This window comes from Astatotilapia calliptera, chromosome 17 (genome assembly GCF_900246225.1).
Source record: "Astatotilapia calliptera chromosome 17, fAstCal1.2, whole genome shotgun sequence".
Taxonomy (NCBI): domain Eukaryota; kingdom Metazoa; phylum Chordata; class Actinopteri; order Cichliformes; family Cichlidae; genus Astatotilapia; species Astatotilapia calliptera.
The window spans coordinates 34,691,138-34,707,859 of record NC_039318.1 but is presented as its reverse complement, the minus strand read 5'-3'; the positions used below and the strand labels follow the sequence as shown (position 1 = coordinate 34,707,859).

Sequence of the window (16,722 nt, the reverse complement as noted above, 5' to 3'; positions counted from 1 at the left end):
CCTATCTCTGTGTCAAAAAAGAAACAAGATCCAGTCTGTGGGCAGAATGAGCACAGCTTGAAATACCACTCCATCAGCAGAGACCTTTGATGTCTGATGTTCTTTAATGAAACATCTCACTCACATCACAGCACCCTATTAAATCCCACTCATACAGGGAGACAGGTAAAGAGTGAGAGTAAGAAAGCCAGATCAGGAGACCGCTGACCTTTGTGTGCATGCGTGGGAGAGAGTGTGTCTTTAAGAAGTAGAAAAAGAAAGGAATAAAACACCACTGGCATCAGACGCACCATGAGTTCAAAAATCTGATTTCAAAACAACTTTATTGCAGTTCTTCGTTATATAAAACATATCTAGTTACATCACAGCTTGTTTTGTGTACAGTGTGTACTAAAGTATGAAGAGTCAAAATTAAATTAACTTTATATTTTGATTTAGTTTACATCTTTATCATACACTAGTGGGTTCCACTAAAAAAACAGTTTCATTGCCTGCAGACAGTAATGCACACAGTGCAATAGTCTGATTAAACAGCCGTCATCTAACTGGACCCATGAAAAGAAGGCAGCTAAGCAAGGCAATAGAAAGAAGCCCTAATGTGATAACATACAATAGCACATATCCCAGTAAGTGCACAGTGGTGGTTTTATCCCAATAAAATTCCCAGACAAAGTTGCAAAAACCTTTTTTTTTAAACTACATTTAATAGTTTAACCAACAAGTAACCAGTAATGTGTGATGTTACCATCTCTTTGTTTTTAGTTGTGAGCACTTGAGCAGCCAGCTGCATAGAGCCAACATGAAAGGGCGCTTGTTCTCACATCAACTACTTTATAACTGTTGGAAAGTAGCATCATTTATGGTTTTACAAGATTTTGCTCTGTTTCAAAGTCTTGCGCTTGACTCTCTCTTTGCATAAAGAGTGCTTAAGTTTCTACGTGACAACAGCAGCTAAGATGGCGAACTAATTCATTTAGCATCAGATTGATAATCTGAAAAGATAGCGAGCGTTAACCTTTGACTCTGGATATGACAGTTAATCAAAATGCAATTGTAAGCACACAGAAATTGGACCAAACACCAGGAAAAGCATTGGTGGAAAAATGTAAATAAAGGTTTAAAAAGTTTAACTTGGATTTAACTTCCATGGCTTGTTACCTTTTTAGATTCCCATCACAAAATTAAAAAGGGATTTAATTTTGTTTTATATTATCTTTCTGAAATTATACTGTATGAACATTACATACACAAAATTAATGCTCATTAATGAAAAATAACATTAAATAAAGCTTTTTAAAAGCTAAAATGTTCATGTGTTTTAAGATGTCTGACAGAAAAAAGGTACCAATTATTGCATTAGTTACATTTGTGCGTTTGGTCATCTATAAAAATTTCTCACAAGACATCCTGCACATATTTCTCTGTGGTCTACCATAGTGGACATGATACAGCCACCAATCTCTGAGTAAAAAGTTTAGCGTATAGTTGCTATAGTTTGTAACTGGTTGCAAAGAGGGCAACCAAGAGCTTTTTAGCAGTGATTTTCTTTGGTTGCAAGCCTGTACTTTTCATGATGCCAGCTTTTTTTTTAAAATAAATATTAACTCACTGCTAGCCAAGCGACAAAACTCGCAAAAGTGCAAAGCAAACCAGAAACAAAATATTTGCCTTCATAGTAAAAGTGCCTCAGTGCTACAGCAAACACATTTAATTAAGTGCAGATTTTCTTTACAAGGTCAACAGCTTCAATTTCGGTTCGTATCATACTTTTAACGGCCTTACTACCGCTTGGAGAGTAGTTGGCAAACTTGCATATTCCATGCAAATTACCGGTGAACGATATCTTCTACCTATCAAAGCACTGCTAAGGAGGTTTTGTCCAGCTGGTCAGGGATATCTTCCCTAGTGACTGGTGGTTTCCAGGGTGTCACTAACTGATCTCCTGGTCTGTGTGACTAAGGCTTTATTCGTTTGACCCTATGTTGTAACCATAAATGTCACACATCCAAAATGGGGGACAAACAAACATCCCACTGTTAGTGATCATGTGTCTGCAAAAACCTCAGTAACAACAAATCTGAAGCATCTCAACTATGGTGAGACACCATCTGAAAAATGGCAGCTATGAGCCCCTAAGTAATAAAATCCAAATTATCATCATCACTGGCATCTTCACACACGCACGCACGAATCCCGAAGGACCTGCAGAAAACCCACTTTTACTTTAATCACATATACATGGACCCTCATGTATTATTACCATACACACAGTTTTATATAATCACTGTAAAAATAAAAGCTTCTTCTTATTTGCTGGCGACCGTTCTCCTGTGATATCAAGACCAGCTTGACCTCAAACAAAAAGAAAAAAAAAGAAAAAAAAAGGAAAAAGCTGAATAAGAGCAATTTCAAAGCAAAGCAATACATTATCTCTAATGATGTTAACAATGGATAATTTTAGCTAATCCCAGGTGATGATTAAACTGTTGGTAGTTTAGCCAGAGACGAGCAGAACTCAGAGCCACAGGTGCAGCGCAGCGGTGCTCAGACACACCAAATCACTTAGCAACCACTTTGCCTTATCACCCAGCAGTCACCGGGGTCCTGTTAGTGTATTAGCAGGGTACTCAGTCCTTTTCATTAGTGCCCCTGGCTCATATCTGCTTCCACCTGGGTCACAGATGAAATGATTTTTTCCCCCTTTTCCCCCTAAAAGGAGAGATTTGTTTTTTCCTTTTAGCCTTGCTACTTTTTTCTCTACTCTTTTCAGTTTATCAATGTACTTCACAGGGATTATTCTTCATCCTTCTTACAGAGCTGCATCTCCTTGGCTCTCTGTCCATGCTGTGTAGGGAGAAATCCCATTTATATTCTCCTTCATGGCAGGGTAAAGACCTTCTGGGATAGTTAAGTCCAGTTTCATCTGTTTGTGCATGTGTCTGTGTGGACTCCCCTGCTTCAGATCCTTTGAGCTTAGACATCTTAATTTCCCAAAAAGTACAAATACAAAACCTGACATTTTGGGTTTCAATGTGGCAGCAGTAGGCACATTATATCTCTGCTTACTTCAAGCTCTATGAGGCAATTTTGTACCTGAAAAGCCCCAAATGTCAAAGGGGAAATGACTAGTTGACTTGTGATGAAACTTTTCCTTGGATTTAAATGTTCCATCCTCATAATGGGATGCTGAAGTGCTTTTTAGCTTTGCATTTTTCAAATAACCAATGGGGTCAGAGCCGACCCCATTGGTTTTCTAGGGAAACCATGGGGTCAAATTTGACCCCATGGGTTCTCCAGGGTTAAATTTTATTCCCCCCTTTTTTTTTTGCATGGATAGGAGGCAAGGAGACATCAGCATTTAGGATTTAAACTGATATGACGAATGTGTTTTTCCAGGAAACTGTGCCAAGTTCAACTAAGTTGTTTTTGAACAGTTAAATGTCCTCTTCAGCTCTCAATCCACTGACTAGTCTGTGGTTGGCTCCAAGGCACTGAGGGTACACGGGTCGTCCGACACACACTGCTGCTGCTGCTGTTCCTCAATACCACGGGCAAACAGCCTGATCAACTGGCACTGGACACTGCAGAGATAAAGACACACACAAAATGCACCATTTAGCCTGAATAACAAACCATCAACTTAATGACTATGTTCTTTTCTGTGAGACTTTACTGCCCATGTGGCCGCAGAAGCAACGGAACGGCACCCCTGTGTTAGGACTCGACACGCAAACTTGAAAGAGACAGTCTGACACGCAGAAACCTTTAAAGTGCCGCCTATAACAGATGGAGTATATGCACAGAAAAAAAGCTGTAAAATGGCCAGTGTGTTGTACAGTCTTAATTACTACCTGTGCCTTTTTCTCCTAAATGATACCTATATTTACGTCAGAACACCTGCTGTTTTCTTGGGGGCGTAAGCAGCAGTTAATATAATGCTTTATCTCTAGATTCTATTTATACATGAAATGAAAACACAAAATCAAGCAGAGGCATCTTCAGGTTGTAATTACATAAAAAGGTACCTTAGCTTGTTTGTAAGTATTTGTCTTTATCAGTTGTGCCTTCAGTTTAACTTTCGCTAAAGATGTACTTCCTACATCGCACTCTTTTTTTCCCCCTCCAACTTTCCTTCCGTCGCACCCGGGCTATTACCATTTATTATCCAAGCAGCACTCTGGCTGGCTCACTCCAAGAACGATTAGTGGCGAGGAAGAGGCAATAAAAGGACGGACTTCTGCTTTAATTAAAGGGGAGTAGCCTTTTAACATGGGGAGGGCCGTTAAATTAGCAACATTACAGCGCCATGCATCATTGGCAAAGTACAATGGAGCATGAAATAAATGATGCGTCAAGCAGTGCCACGCCGGCTGTATAGAGATCTGATAGCGGGGAAAGCTGAAGTGTGGACAGGGCCAGAATAATGAGGGGGGCTAATTCCATTGAGTTGCCAAGATTGTACAGCGGGGAACAGTGAAAGACTCTCCTGACCAGAAACTATTGGACACTAGTGGTGCTAATGGCACTGCTGCTCTCGCTTCTGTCTCGCCACACAGGAGGACATCTTTATCACCAGCCCTTCTTTTATATTGACAATTTAGCTACACACAGAGTATTGTCGTTGTTAGATCTTTAAATCCTCTACATGTTTTTTCCTGCTTTTTCTTTCCAAATTCAAGTTTTCTCATATAACTCCTTAGCATCTAGCAGACCACTAGAATTATTTAGCCAAAATAGTAAAACTGTAGATTTGGGCATTATAGTTTCTTTGCTAAAAACCCTTCCTTTTGCCTGTACCTCTAACCCTAGATGGGTCACTGACAGATATTAAAAGTTTGGATAGCTTGTAGCCAAGCTAGCATTGCCATGCGAACATGTTATCAGCCTAATAAGTTTTCGGTCACTTAGGCCAGCGGGCCATGGACCGATACTGGTCCGCGAGTCGTTTGGTACCGGGTCACGAGAGTTGAGGCTCAGGTGTGAAATTGATGGTTATCAGGGTTTTTTCGTTATTTTTGATCGTTTTTATCGTTAACTCAGTTTCCCTGGGTCTTTTCCCTTGTGCTATGAATACATTTTCTTTGTTTTGGTACCGGTACTGGTTTTATTTTGTTGTATTTATCTGCAACTCCTTAAAGGCCAGCTCGTGAAAATATTGTGGCGCAAAAAAGGTTGGGGGCCGCTGACTTAAGCCTGGAGCCCAGTTGGTAAGTCCCTGGCAATCTCCGCTAACTAGGAAAAAATGTGCATTCCCCAACCAGTTTTCTACTTGTCGAGTAGTTTGGTATCTTCCATGTTAACTAAAGTGACTGCAGCTAACTCCAGAAACCACTTGCAAACAGTTGAGGAAAACTCTCCCGACTGATGGTTGCCAACTGGTCTCCATGCCTGTGTGACTAGAACCTAAGGGCCATGTTCACCATCCTAAAACTCAGTCCACTTAAGCAGTCATCACTTTGTCAACGGCAGCTGCTCTTTAGAGGACATTTAGAGGATCTCGTTAGTTAGGTAAACCTTTTGTATATTGCCCACCCTCTAATATGCCAGTCAAAGGTATTCTTTGCTTGCACTGTTAGACACTTCTAGGTCTCTGGTCATCAGTCTGCTGACCTGTTCTGGCATGTAACCATGCTAATGTTTAACAATTCTCACTAAAAACAGTTATCTAAGGCTGATCTGAATGTCTCGATCTTTAATGGCTAAAATCCAGGATTCACAAAGTCATTGGGATCAAGGAACATGCATGTCTGAACAGCTTTTCACAGCCATCTACCCAGTACCTTTAGGTGTTTCAAAGCCATAAACGACCAAGGCGAAAAGGCAAAGTCACGGTCACCCAAGTCCACAGGCTTTTTTCTACGATTTCAGTTTAGATCAAAGCAGCGGCTAAAAGTTGTACATCTGAGTTTTACTTCAGTGCACTGTGAATACAGAGTTGTCAGGCATACAGAACATAATCTGTTTCTACTTACGCTTTAAGACATAATACTCAGGAACATTTGGGGCAATTTAAGCCAAGATTACAGCTTAATACCCAAAAGGAAAGTCTTTACCACAAATATCCAGCCATGATGATGCAATAGGTATGAGCCCCGCACGTATTTCAATACTTCATCCATTATACTGCTCCTACAATATTATGTGCTTCAATTCAGAACCATTTGCCAGTCGTCATCTATGCCGAGTGATCCAGGCCCGTCTTTACCGCTCCGCCGCACAGAGTTCATTTTTAGTGACAAGCTTCATAAGACGGTAAAAAGAAGTTATCGAGGTTTGCTCCTCTTTACCAGGCAAAGTAGAGTTTAAAAGCATTAAAATGTCTAATATATGAGCAAAACATTCATCACAACTTATAAATAAAAATGCATTTTATTGTTTTTCCAGTGTTTGTTTCCCCAAGTTTGAGAGATTTCTTTTCTTTTTTCATTTTTTTTAAACACCTTAGTGTATTCCAGGCAATTTCACATGTTCACTGCAGTCACCAAATGTTTCTATAAATCACCCAGAGGATCTTATATGAGTATGCAAATATGCATCTAAGTAGACCATGTAACTGTACTGAAAGTCTTCCTTTTGGGGTTTAACCTCTTACCACAGAGGTTTCTTTGGTCCGGATATTCCCAGGTATTTAACCCCTAGTGGGATTTTCCCCTTGGAGGTGGTCCTCAGAGTTAATGACCCACCTTGTAATCATTTGAGTCTCGGAAGGGGTGTCAACATTATAGGTGCCACCTATAACGCTGCCCTGAGAGTCTGAGATTAAGACTACCATGACCTGGATGACATCATTCCTCACCTGAGCCAAATGCAGTATTTCTACAAGTAAGACCTTGGTTGAATCTCTTATGATGCCTCGTAGCGTACGTCGCACAATTGTCTGTGCAGTCACACATGATTCTGTTGTCATTTACCTGACTTGAATGGCAACCTCAGGCAGGATCTCCCCATCGCAGCTCCAGCTGCCGAGGGGAGTGCTGTAGCCAGTCTTTGTTGCAGGCTCGCTCAGGTCTTCCAGTGAAACCAGTATGTGGCGCTCTGGCTCGAAGCGAAACTTCCTCACCCGGTGGACCTCTACAAAAGGGTGGTCAAACTGGGGGAGAAAGGCAGACCCACATGAGAAATGATGAAAGGGGAGAAGACGGACAGATAAGATAGACAAAGGAACAGATGTTCTCACAGATGCTGCAGATGTTATGCTCCCGGATCACCTGCAAAGGTTTCAAAGTGAGCAGCTTGAGAGCCGACACAAGAGCTCATCTTTGTTTTAGTGCTCGACTAAATCAACGTTTCTTCATTCAGAGTCACAAGGAAATAAGACGTACTGAACAGTGAGGATGGAAAACAGCATTTTAGAAAAGAATTTCTAATTAGAATTTCCTCATAATAAGTGTCTCCACCAAATTTTGAACTACAGCTCAATATATAATGTATAAATGCTTGTCTAACAACAATAAATGAATGATTAACCCTTGATTATGGGGAACGGAGCCTTCAGTCGCTCTGCTCCTTGGCTCTGGAAATCTCTTCCTCCAGCAATAAGAAATATAAACTCTCTTCCCGCATTTAAGTCACAGCTCAAAACATCTGTTCAAACTGGCTTATTCGCTTTAGTGCTGATTTTATCTGTTGTCAAGTTCTGTTTTGCAATTTTAACTTATTTTATGTATTTTATGACTGTTGCTCCTTTTATTAATTTTGTTCTTTTGTAAGGTGACCTTAGGTTTTTGAAAGGCACCCTCAAATAATATGTATTGCTATTATTACTATTATTATTAAAGTTTCACAGAGCAAGCACATCTACTATCACATGTCCCGTTTTTCCTAACACATGATAACATTATAGCCATAATGATTTACTGACATTTTATTGGAAGTTAAAAAACAATGGCATGAACAATCTTAAGCTGTTTTACTACACAACCATCTGTAACCATAACAACTGTTAAACACTGTTCTCACTGTTACAGTACATCATAAAAAAAAAAAAATCCTCATAACTCCTGTCTACAGTGATCAAAATTTATTCAACATTCATTAACAGAACACTAAACAGACAAAGAAATGCTTATGGCACATTAGCCTGGTCGTTCAAAGAGGTTGTAGAGACCTTGCATATGTGGGGCATCCACACTTTCCCCCACATTCACTGCAGCTCAGGTGCTGTTATAATATTATGGATGTGCCAATCACGCGTATGATCGTCGTTTTAATCTCAGTTTGCTCAAAATAACGACAACTAGTTCATGTTTTGGACAGTGTAGTCACATTGCAGGTTCTTGTGCATCTTCTGACCTCTGCATGACCTCATTTTGTGCACCATATTTCCCCAGTCATACAGGAAGCTGTTTGCACTTCACTGACTGTTAGATTTGTGTTGTGCTGTCATTTTTTCCCCCGCCTGCTCATTTCTTTATGTGTACTATAAGACACACGCTCCCTGTCATTCTTCATTTCCATTTGCTGTGCAAATGTACAAACCATTCATATGCAACACAAACCCCAGGAAACAATGCCGCTGTTGTGTTGTACATTATCATTGTCGTTATTATTAAATCCTTTATTTGAACAGTCTCACTGATATTGCAATCTCTTTTTCCAGCTATATATCAAAACTGCACTTTATGAGTGATCACAAATCAAGAACAACGTTGAAATATCCCAGAGACTGCTTTGTTTTCCTCAATTATAGCGAAGTATTTAAATCCAGTTTTTTCAAGTTCGGCATGAATAACACGCACAGCTCAAGTTAAAGTGTCCTGTGACCCGATATTCTAAGCACCGTCTTTAAATTTGATTAAGGAGCAGAGGCAAGCAGGAAGTCTTTGCAGCAGGGCCTTGTAAATAAACATGATAGAGAGGACCCCCCCACTTTTCCATACACGATGCCACAGCGAGTAAGAAAAGAATCGCCTGTAATAAATCGTGATGGACCGTGACACACAGAATCGAGGCTTCCAGGTGGATAAGAAGCATGCATACAAACAATATCACAGTAATCAAGTGCAGACAAAACAGTGGATTGTACACTGACCTTACGACCTGCGAATGAGAAACAGGATTCGTTTCTGTATAAAAACCCATGAAAGGCCCTTTATGCTGTTTCACTTTTCTAAAATACCCCTGCGATCTTTCAAAGCCCAGCAGGTGCCCATCACTGCAGGAACCTGGGCAAGTGTGGTAGTGGGAACGCAGACGGGTCCCATGACTTTATCAAGGTCCTCGTTGATCTCTGTCTACACTGCCCCAAACCAAAACTTCTGTTTCCTGAAGATTTCTCAAACTGATGGATCCATCAGGAGAAACTTGGAGTTTACCATCTAGTTCAACATGCATACTGGAGGAGCTGGGGATCAAACCACTGACATTCTGATTGGTAGGTGCCCCATTCAGGGCAGGGATAGCTCAGTAGGTAGAGTGGTGGCCCCATGATTGGAAGATCGGGGGTTCAAATCCACTGAACGGCTACCCTGAGGCACCCCTGAGCAAGATGCCGTCCCTACACACTGCTCCCCAGGCGCCCAATTGCTGCCCACTGCTTCACTGAGTGAATGGGTTAAATGCAGGGAGGAATTTCCCCACAGGGATCAATAAAGTATACATTATTATTATTCTACCACCTGAGCCACAGCCCCATCCAGTGATCAGAGAATCCCATTTTCCTGAAAAATTACACTTAAATTTAGTTTACAGGCTCCTTGTGTGTAGAGTAAACATTGTATTTTTCCTACTGTCTTCTTACGGAACGTCCTTATATCAACATGTGGGCCTTTTTTCCTTCTTTTTCCAGTGACAGATGTAAACAGGCAAAAGGGAGAGATGCGGGTCAGATAACATGCAAGTGCATGAAAACTGTGTGAACGCTGGAGGAGTGAAGGAAAAGAGAAAAGAAAGATGAAAAGAAATTATTTTGTCAAAAATCCCCTTTCATCTCCGTCAGTGTTGCAGAAAGCGCACGGACAGAGCTGAACCTATTTTCTTAAACTTCACAGGGTGCCACTTTCTCTCTAAACTCCTCTCTGTTTTGTCTTGCTTTCTTTCCGTACCTTCCTCCCCTCTCTTTCTGACCCTCTCTCATCCTGAAAGTGGAGTGAAAGCCATTTATTTCACATCAGACCCGCTTTATGACTGCAGCCGCTTTGCATTCATGCTGGATGGTCTGCCTAAAAGGCTTTCTGACAAGGCCATGAATACGCTTAGTGGCTTCTCACTCCTTGTTTCTCTCTGCTTGGCTGGACAGTGATGCTGATATTAGCTGAACTCTGACGCAAAGTCCCGATCACCCTACTCATACTCGTCTCCTGTTCTGTGCCGCAAGTAAAGCGGCAAAGACAGCCTAGAGATGCAGCATGTCATCATTTTTCGTTGCCATTATCACATTCAGACATCTGCGATTCCTGGACGGTGGTTAACGAGACTTCCTTTTCTTTTCCTTACACAGCTGTGACAAGTGAGTGTGTAATATAAAACAAGCTTTAAACAGCAATGCTAGCTTATCAAGCTCAAATAGCCAGGGCTAACATGCTCTCTGAAACATACTTCTATGTCAACATCTACTTACTACGATGATCGTAGCATGTGTGTGTGTATATATATGGACCTGTATGTACCCGTACCTCCTTAACAGACGGGCAAACAAACTAACCCCCCAGAAAAAATGTGCAAACTCCATCACACACACACAGCAGTTATTAATGTCTCTATGTTTTTAAAATTTCCCTTATGTGCCATTCAATGTGTGTTGCCCGTATGCAACACACTCTAATTTAGTTCGAGTTATCATTAAACACAGAATTTAAAACATTCTGTGTAATCATGTAAAACAAACCAGTTGCTTGATTTGCAAACATTAAAAGGGAGGGAAATGTTGAAAACTGCTAAATAAACATCATGTATCATTTCATTAATAATTAAAACGAAGTGAAAATTCTGTTTGTTCTGTACCTTTACTTTGTAAAGGTGACTGAATGATCTGTGAATAAAAACGGAGCGGCATTAGTTGCACAGTCATTCAAACTGAATTCCCCAGCTCATGGAATAATAATGGCCATCTTATTAGTACCATATATTCAATGTTTTTAATGATAATTATTTTTTTAAATTAAGACACTGTGGTACTCTTGGTAATAGTGGTATTTGATTATAATTGATAGTTGCTGATTGTTTGGAAAAGTTTCTGATTGACAAATAAATATTCATTAGTTACATTGTTTGTTGTTGAAAACAGAAACAAAGAGCGACTTCTCCATTTGGGAAATTGGGACAATCGAGCATCGCGCTACCGTTTGCTAATTAGACCCAGACAAATCGGAGGTAATAGATAAACAGAACCAAACTGTGTCCCATTGCTAATATCTTGCTTTTGACTCTCAGCGTTTGGATTATAGCATTCAGGGGAAATCCTCAGCAGTCAAAGTCATTTTAATTCCTACATTCAGCAGCATTGCCAGTGAAGGCTGGTAATTTTATGTCGTGCATGCACATTTCTCTGAGTCATCTAGATGCTAAAATATTTAATTGGGACTGGAGACACGCTTCGTGTCACTCGGAGCAGCAAAATCTTTCCCTTTGCTTGATAATTTCACTGTAACAGCACCCGCCTCTGCGCTCTGCTCTGAATACCATTTTCTTTACTTTATCATCATCGAAATGTTTGCCTTTCTGTGCCGCTGTATAATGTCAACTTTAAAACTGGAAATCTATCAAATCATCTAATCAAACCACATCACAGGTAATATTTTACCTTTGTGATTTAAATATCAGGGCACAACTGAAAAGGAAAATCTGACATTTAGAAATCGCCTCACAATGCCGGCTTGGGCTAAAAACACTGGAAATTCACACTTTTACCAAGGAAGCCGGTGCAGATAAAATTACTTGAGATCCCTCTGAATGGGATAAACTTCCTGTGGTCCTTCCTGAGGTAATTATTACTAATCACTAGACTACCCCTGGTAATACTTGTGCTATCCTGTGAGGGCATTAGTCTGGTATGAGCCTGCTCTCCCATACAGTGTATCCCTGATGCAGCGATTACCGGTGCCTCTCTGGACTAGGGTGGAGGTTATTTATGATACGTGGGAAGGCATAAGGGCTAAGGCATTTGAACTAAAGTGAACCAGAGTTGAGAAATTGAGCAGAGTCAGCAAAGGGAGGTGCTAGCACAGCAAGTGGGCAAACTCTTCCTTCTGCTTACTCGATTACAGGCTCAACACACTCAATCCATCTGTGCACAGACTGGAAAGTCATCATGTTGAACTCGATGCTGTGCGTAGTGTTTAACACGATGATTGACAGAGGACTGCTTCACTGTTATCTGAAGATTCCTTCTGTTATCCCTGCTGGATCCGAATTGCAGTCTTTTCCATTCAGTAAGATTACGCACAGCATGCCCCGCGCTTTACATTTATCGACAGTTTAGGCATATTAGGGGAAAAGCATCTTAACTGCTGCATGCCTATTCGGTAATAGCAAGTGCATTGAGATTTGATTGCACACAGCGCAGCTGCGTACGCCCACCTGATCGTCTTTGTTGGTGTGTCGAAGAAGGTGTTTGAAGAAGTCCAGGCGGGAGCAGTTCCTCACCAGGATCAGGTCTGCATTGCCGTCAGCGAGGTGGGCGAAGGGTGACAGGCCTTTTGGACTTCGAGGACAAGCGCAGCTCATGTTGGCTGCGTTAATGGCAATAAACTTTCCATGGATCTCATTCCAGTCACTGCTGTCATCTGAAACCAACATCAACACATTTAGGTTTACAAGTAAGAACAGACTAGATGAGGTGAAGTCATTCATACACAGATGTTACTCCTCAAGCTGCAGTTCCTCTGATGGCCACTTGAGGCTGGCTCCAAAGGTGAGTCAATCCACACAGACTGATGTTAAAGTGCACGACTTTAGCTATAAAAAGAACGTCTTTGCAGCCCGTTTACATACACTTTTCCCCTTCTTAACATCTTTAAGGCAGTGTATTTTTTTTTTAAATGACCCACCTGTTTGGATTTAGTTTGGGTGTAGCCACTTTGACCGTCACGTGTGTCAACAGAAGATAAAACTGTTTCAGCAGTCTGTTGCTCAGCGCTGACTAAAAGATATGTGCGTCTGCGAAGTGCACCTATACAGTTTATGGTTGCAGTTTGCAAGCCAACTTGGAAGTCAGCAAATATGGTGCTTTATATAAGTGTGTTAGGTGTTACATGCAGTCTGATTGCAAAACTGTGGGCACAAAGCAGCTTAAGCTGCAAATTGTTCTGTGACACTTGCAAAGTAAACTTACATGTAAACACTATTAAATTGTGCGATTACTGTTGATTTGCATTACCTGTAATGCAAAACAACCATAATTACCCTTTTGTGATCGTAAGAGGCACGCAACCCAAACAGTACTTTTCACTTTAAACACACCTTTGCAGAAGAGTTCAGTTTCATATCAATGCAGCAGAGAGATATACTGCCTTTAACTCAGAGTTACGTGAACTTTACGCATGGCAGTCTTCTCCAATGAAGTTTGGACACCTAAGCATAAATTCGTCCAAATTTCCAGAATTACTCCTGGAATTACTTTGGTAGAGCGTGCAGGAGATGGGCCACTTCTCCTCTCCAGCTCCTCACTTGACACACCTGCTCCATTTCCACACAAGCGCAACTGGACATCAAATAGGTTTACACACTAGGAAGCTGGCATTTGTTGTGTTTGAAAAGAATCTTTGCTACCAAGGTTAACAGTGAGTTCAGCGAGTTTCATTCAGTTGCACATTTCTAACTTTTGATTGCTGGATGTCAGCATCTTTCTCCTTAAAACCTTTAAAAACTTGACTTGGTTTCCAGTATTCCATATGAGGTTGCCAAATGTGTAGTAATCCATTGCACTGCTGAACCACACTACAGAGCTCCAAAGCTGCCGGTGCTGTATGCTCCAAATAACCACACTCACTTTTATTTAAGTGCACTCCACTTGGAATTAAATGTGTCATGTTGATGGAGGGAAATGGTGAGTTAGCAGCAAAAAACTAAAAAAATCAAGTGGTGGTGAATGAGAAAAAAAAAAATACTTTTTTCACAACCCCGCCTCAAGCGGTCGAAGGTAATCTTTTAAAAGTGTGAGGTTATCAGTTTGCTTTTGTCCATTTGTGCTTTTGCTTAACTTCTTCTGCTGTCTCTGCAATATTCAAACTCCTCCATGTGACATTGAGACTCTTAAACAAGCAAACCTTGAGCTGAAGAGATTTTAAGTTCACTGGAACTTTACCTGCAATTCGGCTGCAGCTCTGCCACATTTGCAAAAAACGCCACATTTAATTTTGTTTTGGAGAATTCTGAAAACCTCAAGCTATGTACTTGTACAACTGAGATAAGAGATGGAAAAAAACCCTCATTGAGCTTGTCCAGAAGGGTCCATTATCAAGCTGAAATGAATAATCTGTGCACCATCAGGTATGTGGGTTTGAAATATTTTCTGCATTTTGCTAAGTCTTTATGAGTCCTGGGGTTAAGCTCCAAGCTTGTCACAGAGCAATAGTGATGCTGATGAGGGTCCATTAAGATCCAGATGTCTTGGCAGCCGTTCTCAGTGCAGCTACCCCGCTGACTGAGCCAAGATAGAAACTTCCCCGCCGACACCAATCTACCAAGGCTGCGAGTCTTCCGCTACAAAACGCAATTAAGCACGACGAGGTAACGGTCAACAAAAGAAAGAGGAAGTCGTACAAAGGTGGAAGGCTGATGGGTTAACCGCGAGTTTGCTCGTTATGATTAAATGGCACGCGTGGCCTCCCATACCGCGAATGACAGACGCGATGGTTGCACTTCACAAATCACCACTCTGTTCCTCCGAGATTAGTGGCTGTTTACTTGTGCGATGGCGTATCAAAGACACAGTGCTATCACCCACGGGACCGCCGGTGTCTGTCACCAGGGTGATAGTCGCTGCAGCAAGCTGGAAAAAAGTGATCACAGACATCCAAATTAGCATCTGACTGCTCCGCGAGCACCTCAGAGGGAAAATTATGTGATCTCGGAAAGCAAAACGATTCATTACCCACCCCCCCAACACACACAGACACACACACACGTTGCAAAAGCAAACTTACAGAGGTGATAACGCGAACCAATGATAACAAGCCCACCGAGGCTACTTTAAAACAACAGTATTCTAATTGGAAAGCAGTGATGTAAAAGTTAAAGAACAACAACAAGACATCCAACGGTGGACTGTAGGCTCTGCGTTTGGAGAATGTTTCCAAATGAGTGTTTGCTTTTGCAGGAGAGGCTGGCTCATTTGCAGTGAGGGAGTGTGTCGTGCCTCATTGATTTAGCAGTTGTCTGAGATTTCCCTCACCAGAGAAGAAGACAGGAAGAAGAAAAAAAAAAAAGCACAAAACAAACAGCAGCAGTGGCGTGAGGCAAAAGCCCCTGTCAGTGCTGGCAGAGCCAAATTTTGTTCTGATTAGTGGAAACTGGTCACACGGCCCGCACAGATACACAAACAGGTTGCGCTTGCTTTTATATTTAAAACAGGCGAAAAATTAAAAAAAATATAAACACAAACACTCCAGAGGAGCCCTGAGTGCCAGATAGCCAAGAGAAGATACTGCTGAATTTAACATCCTGACACTAATTAGAGAACACACACACGCACAGATCATCTGCAGCTCAGAGTACACACTAACACACACTAACACACACTAACACAGGAGTCAGTATTTCATCTGGCTCCAGAGGGCTTCTGCTGCGGTGTCGCGGTTTTGAGAGGGTTGGGGGTAATAAAGTGTGTGTACGTGTGCAAATGGTCAGAGGGAGAGCAGGAGGTGGCTGTCGTCCTCGGTCCTGTGCAGACAGAAAGAGTCCGACTGGGAACATGTAACCTCGCAAAGTAGGCGCGAGGGCTGGTTGCTGGAGATTCGGTAAATCAATAGGTTAAAAAGGAAAAAAAAAAGAAAAAAAGAAGGCGGCTCCGGGGGGGGCATAACAGGGGAGCTATGCACTGTCACTAAAAATCACTTTACGTTTTCTCATCAATAACTCATCAAGAATCTCATCAAGAATTTTGCCGTGCTGCGGGAGAGAAAGAGGAAGAAGAAAAAGGAGAAGAAAAAAAATCAACCCAACAGAAAACCCAGGAGCGAAATGTTGCGAGGGAGAAGATGATGCGGTTATTTACACTCAGTCCACCTCAGGTACTTAATCTTTCGCAGAAAAAGAGAGAAAAATGCAAATCTTCCCCTGTTTTATGTGTACGACTTCAAGGGAAAAGACAGCCAGCGTGGGATTGTCTCCTCTCCTCTTTTCCCCCTTCTTCTCCTGTCTCTATTCTTAAAACTCCAGCCTGTAAAAATACTCATTTTCACATGTATCAGAAGCCTGGCAATGGTTTCAAACTAGACAAACAAGCAGATAACGAGGTAGAGAAATGAGAAATGCACTTTTTCCTGTGTGATTAAGGCGGTACATTTCTAGTAATAAACCCGAACCCGTACCTTTGCCTGGCTTTTCCTTCTCCTCCGACACGTCGCTGTGCGTGTCTTTTGATGAGCGGTTGTGCTGACAGATGCTGCACCTGAAATATCAGCGACACTTTGATTAAAACATCAGTCTCCCTGCTGACATTCCAAACTTTAACAAGCCTAAATGATGCATTTGATAGGAATGCATTCGGTCCATCTGAAACCCGGCTCGGCTTATAAGTCTAAAGCCTTTTGTAGCTCGGTCATGTCACATTTTATGCTACAA

The 16,722-nt window shown here is 41.5% G+C and overlaps 1 protein-coding gene across 1 annotated transcript in view; it reads right to left on the bottom strand.

The window, feature by feature from the left end:
• Positions 1-209: 209 nt before the first annotated feature.
• Positions 210-16,722, bottom strand: part of cerk (ceramide kinase) — a 51,895-nt gene continuing 35,382 nt past the window's right edge. Inside the window, exons 10-13 of the mRNA XM_026147524.1 lie at positions 16,470-16,549; positions 12,517-12,722; positions 6,912-7,090; positions 210-3,581 (exon numbers count right to left, since the gene is read on the bottom strand). Coding sequence (XP_026003309.1) covers positions 3,467-3,581; positions 6,912-7,090; positions 12,517-12,722; positions 16,470-16,549 — 580 coding nt within the window. The 3' untranslated portion in view covers positions 210-3,466. The remainder of the gene's footprint in view (positions 3,582-6,911; positions 7,091-12,516; positions 12,723-16,469; positions 16,550-16,722) is intronic.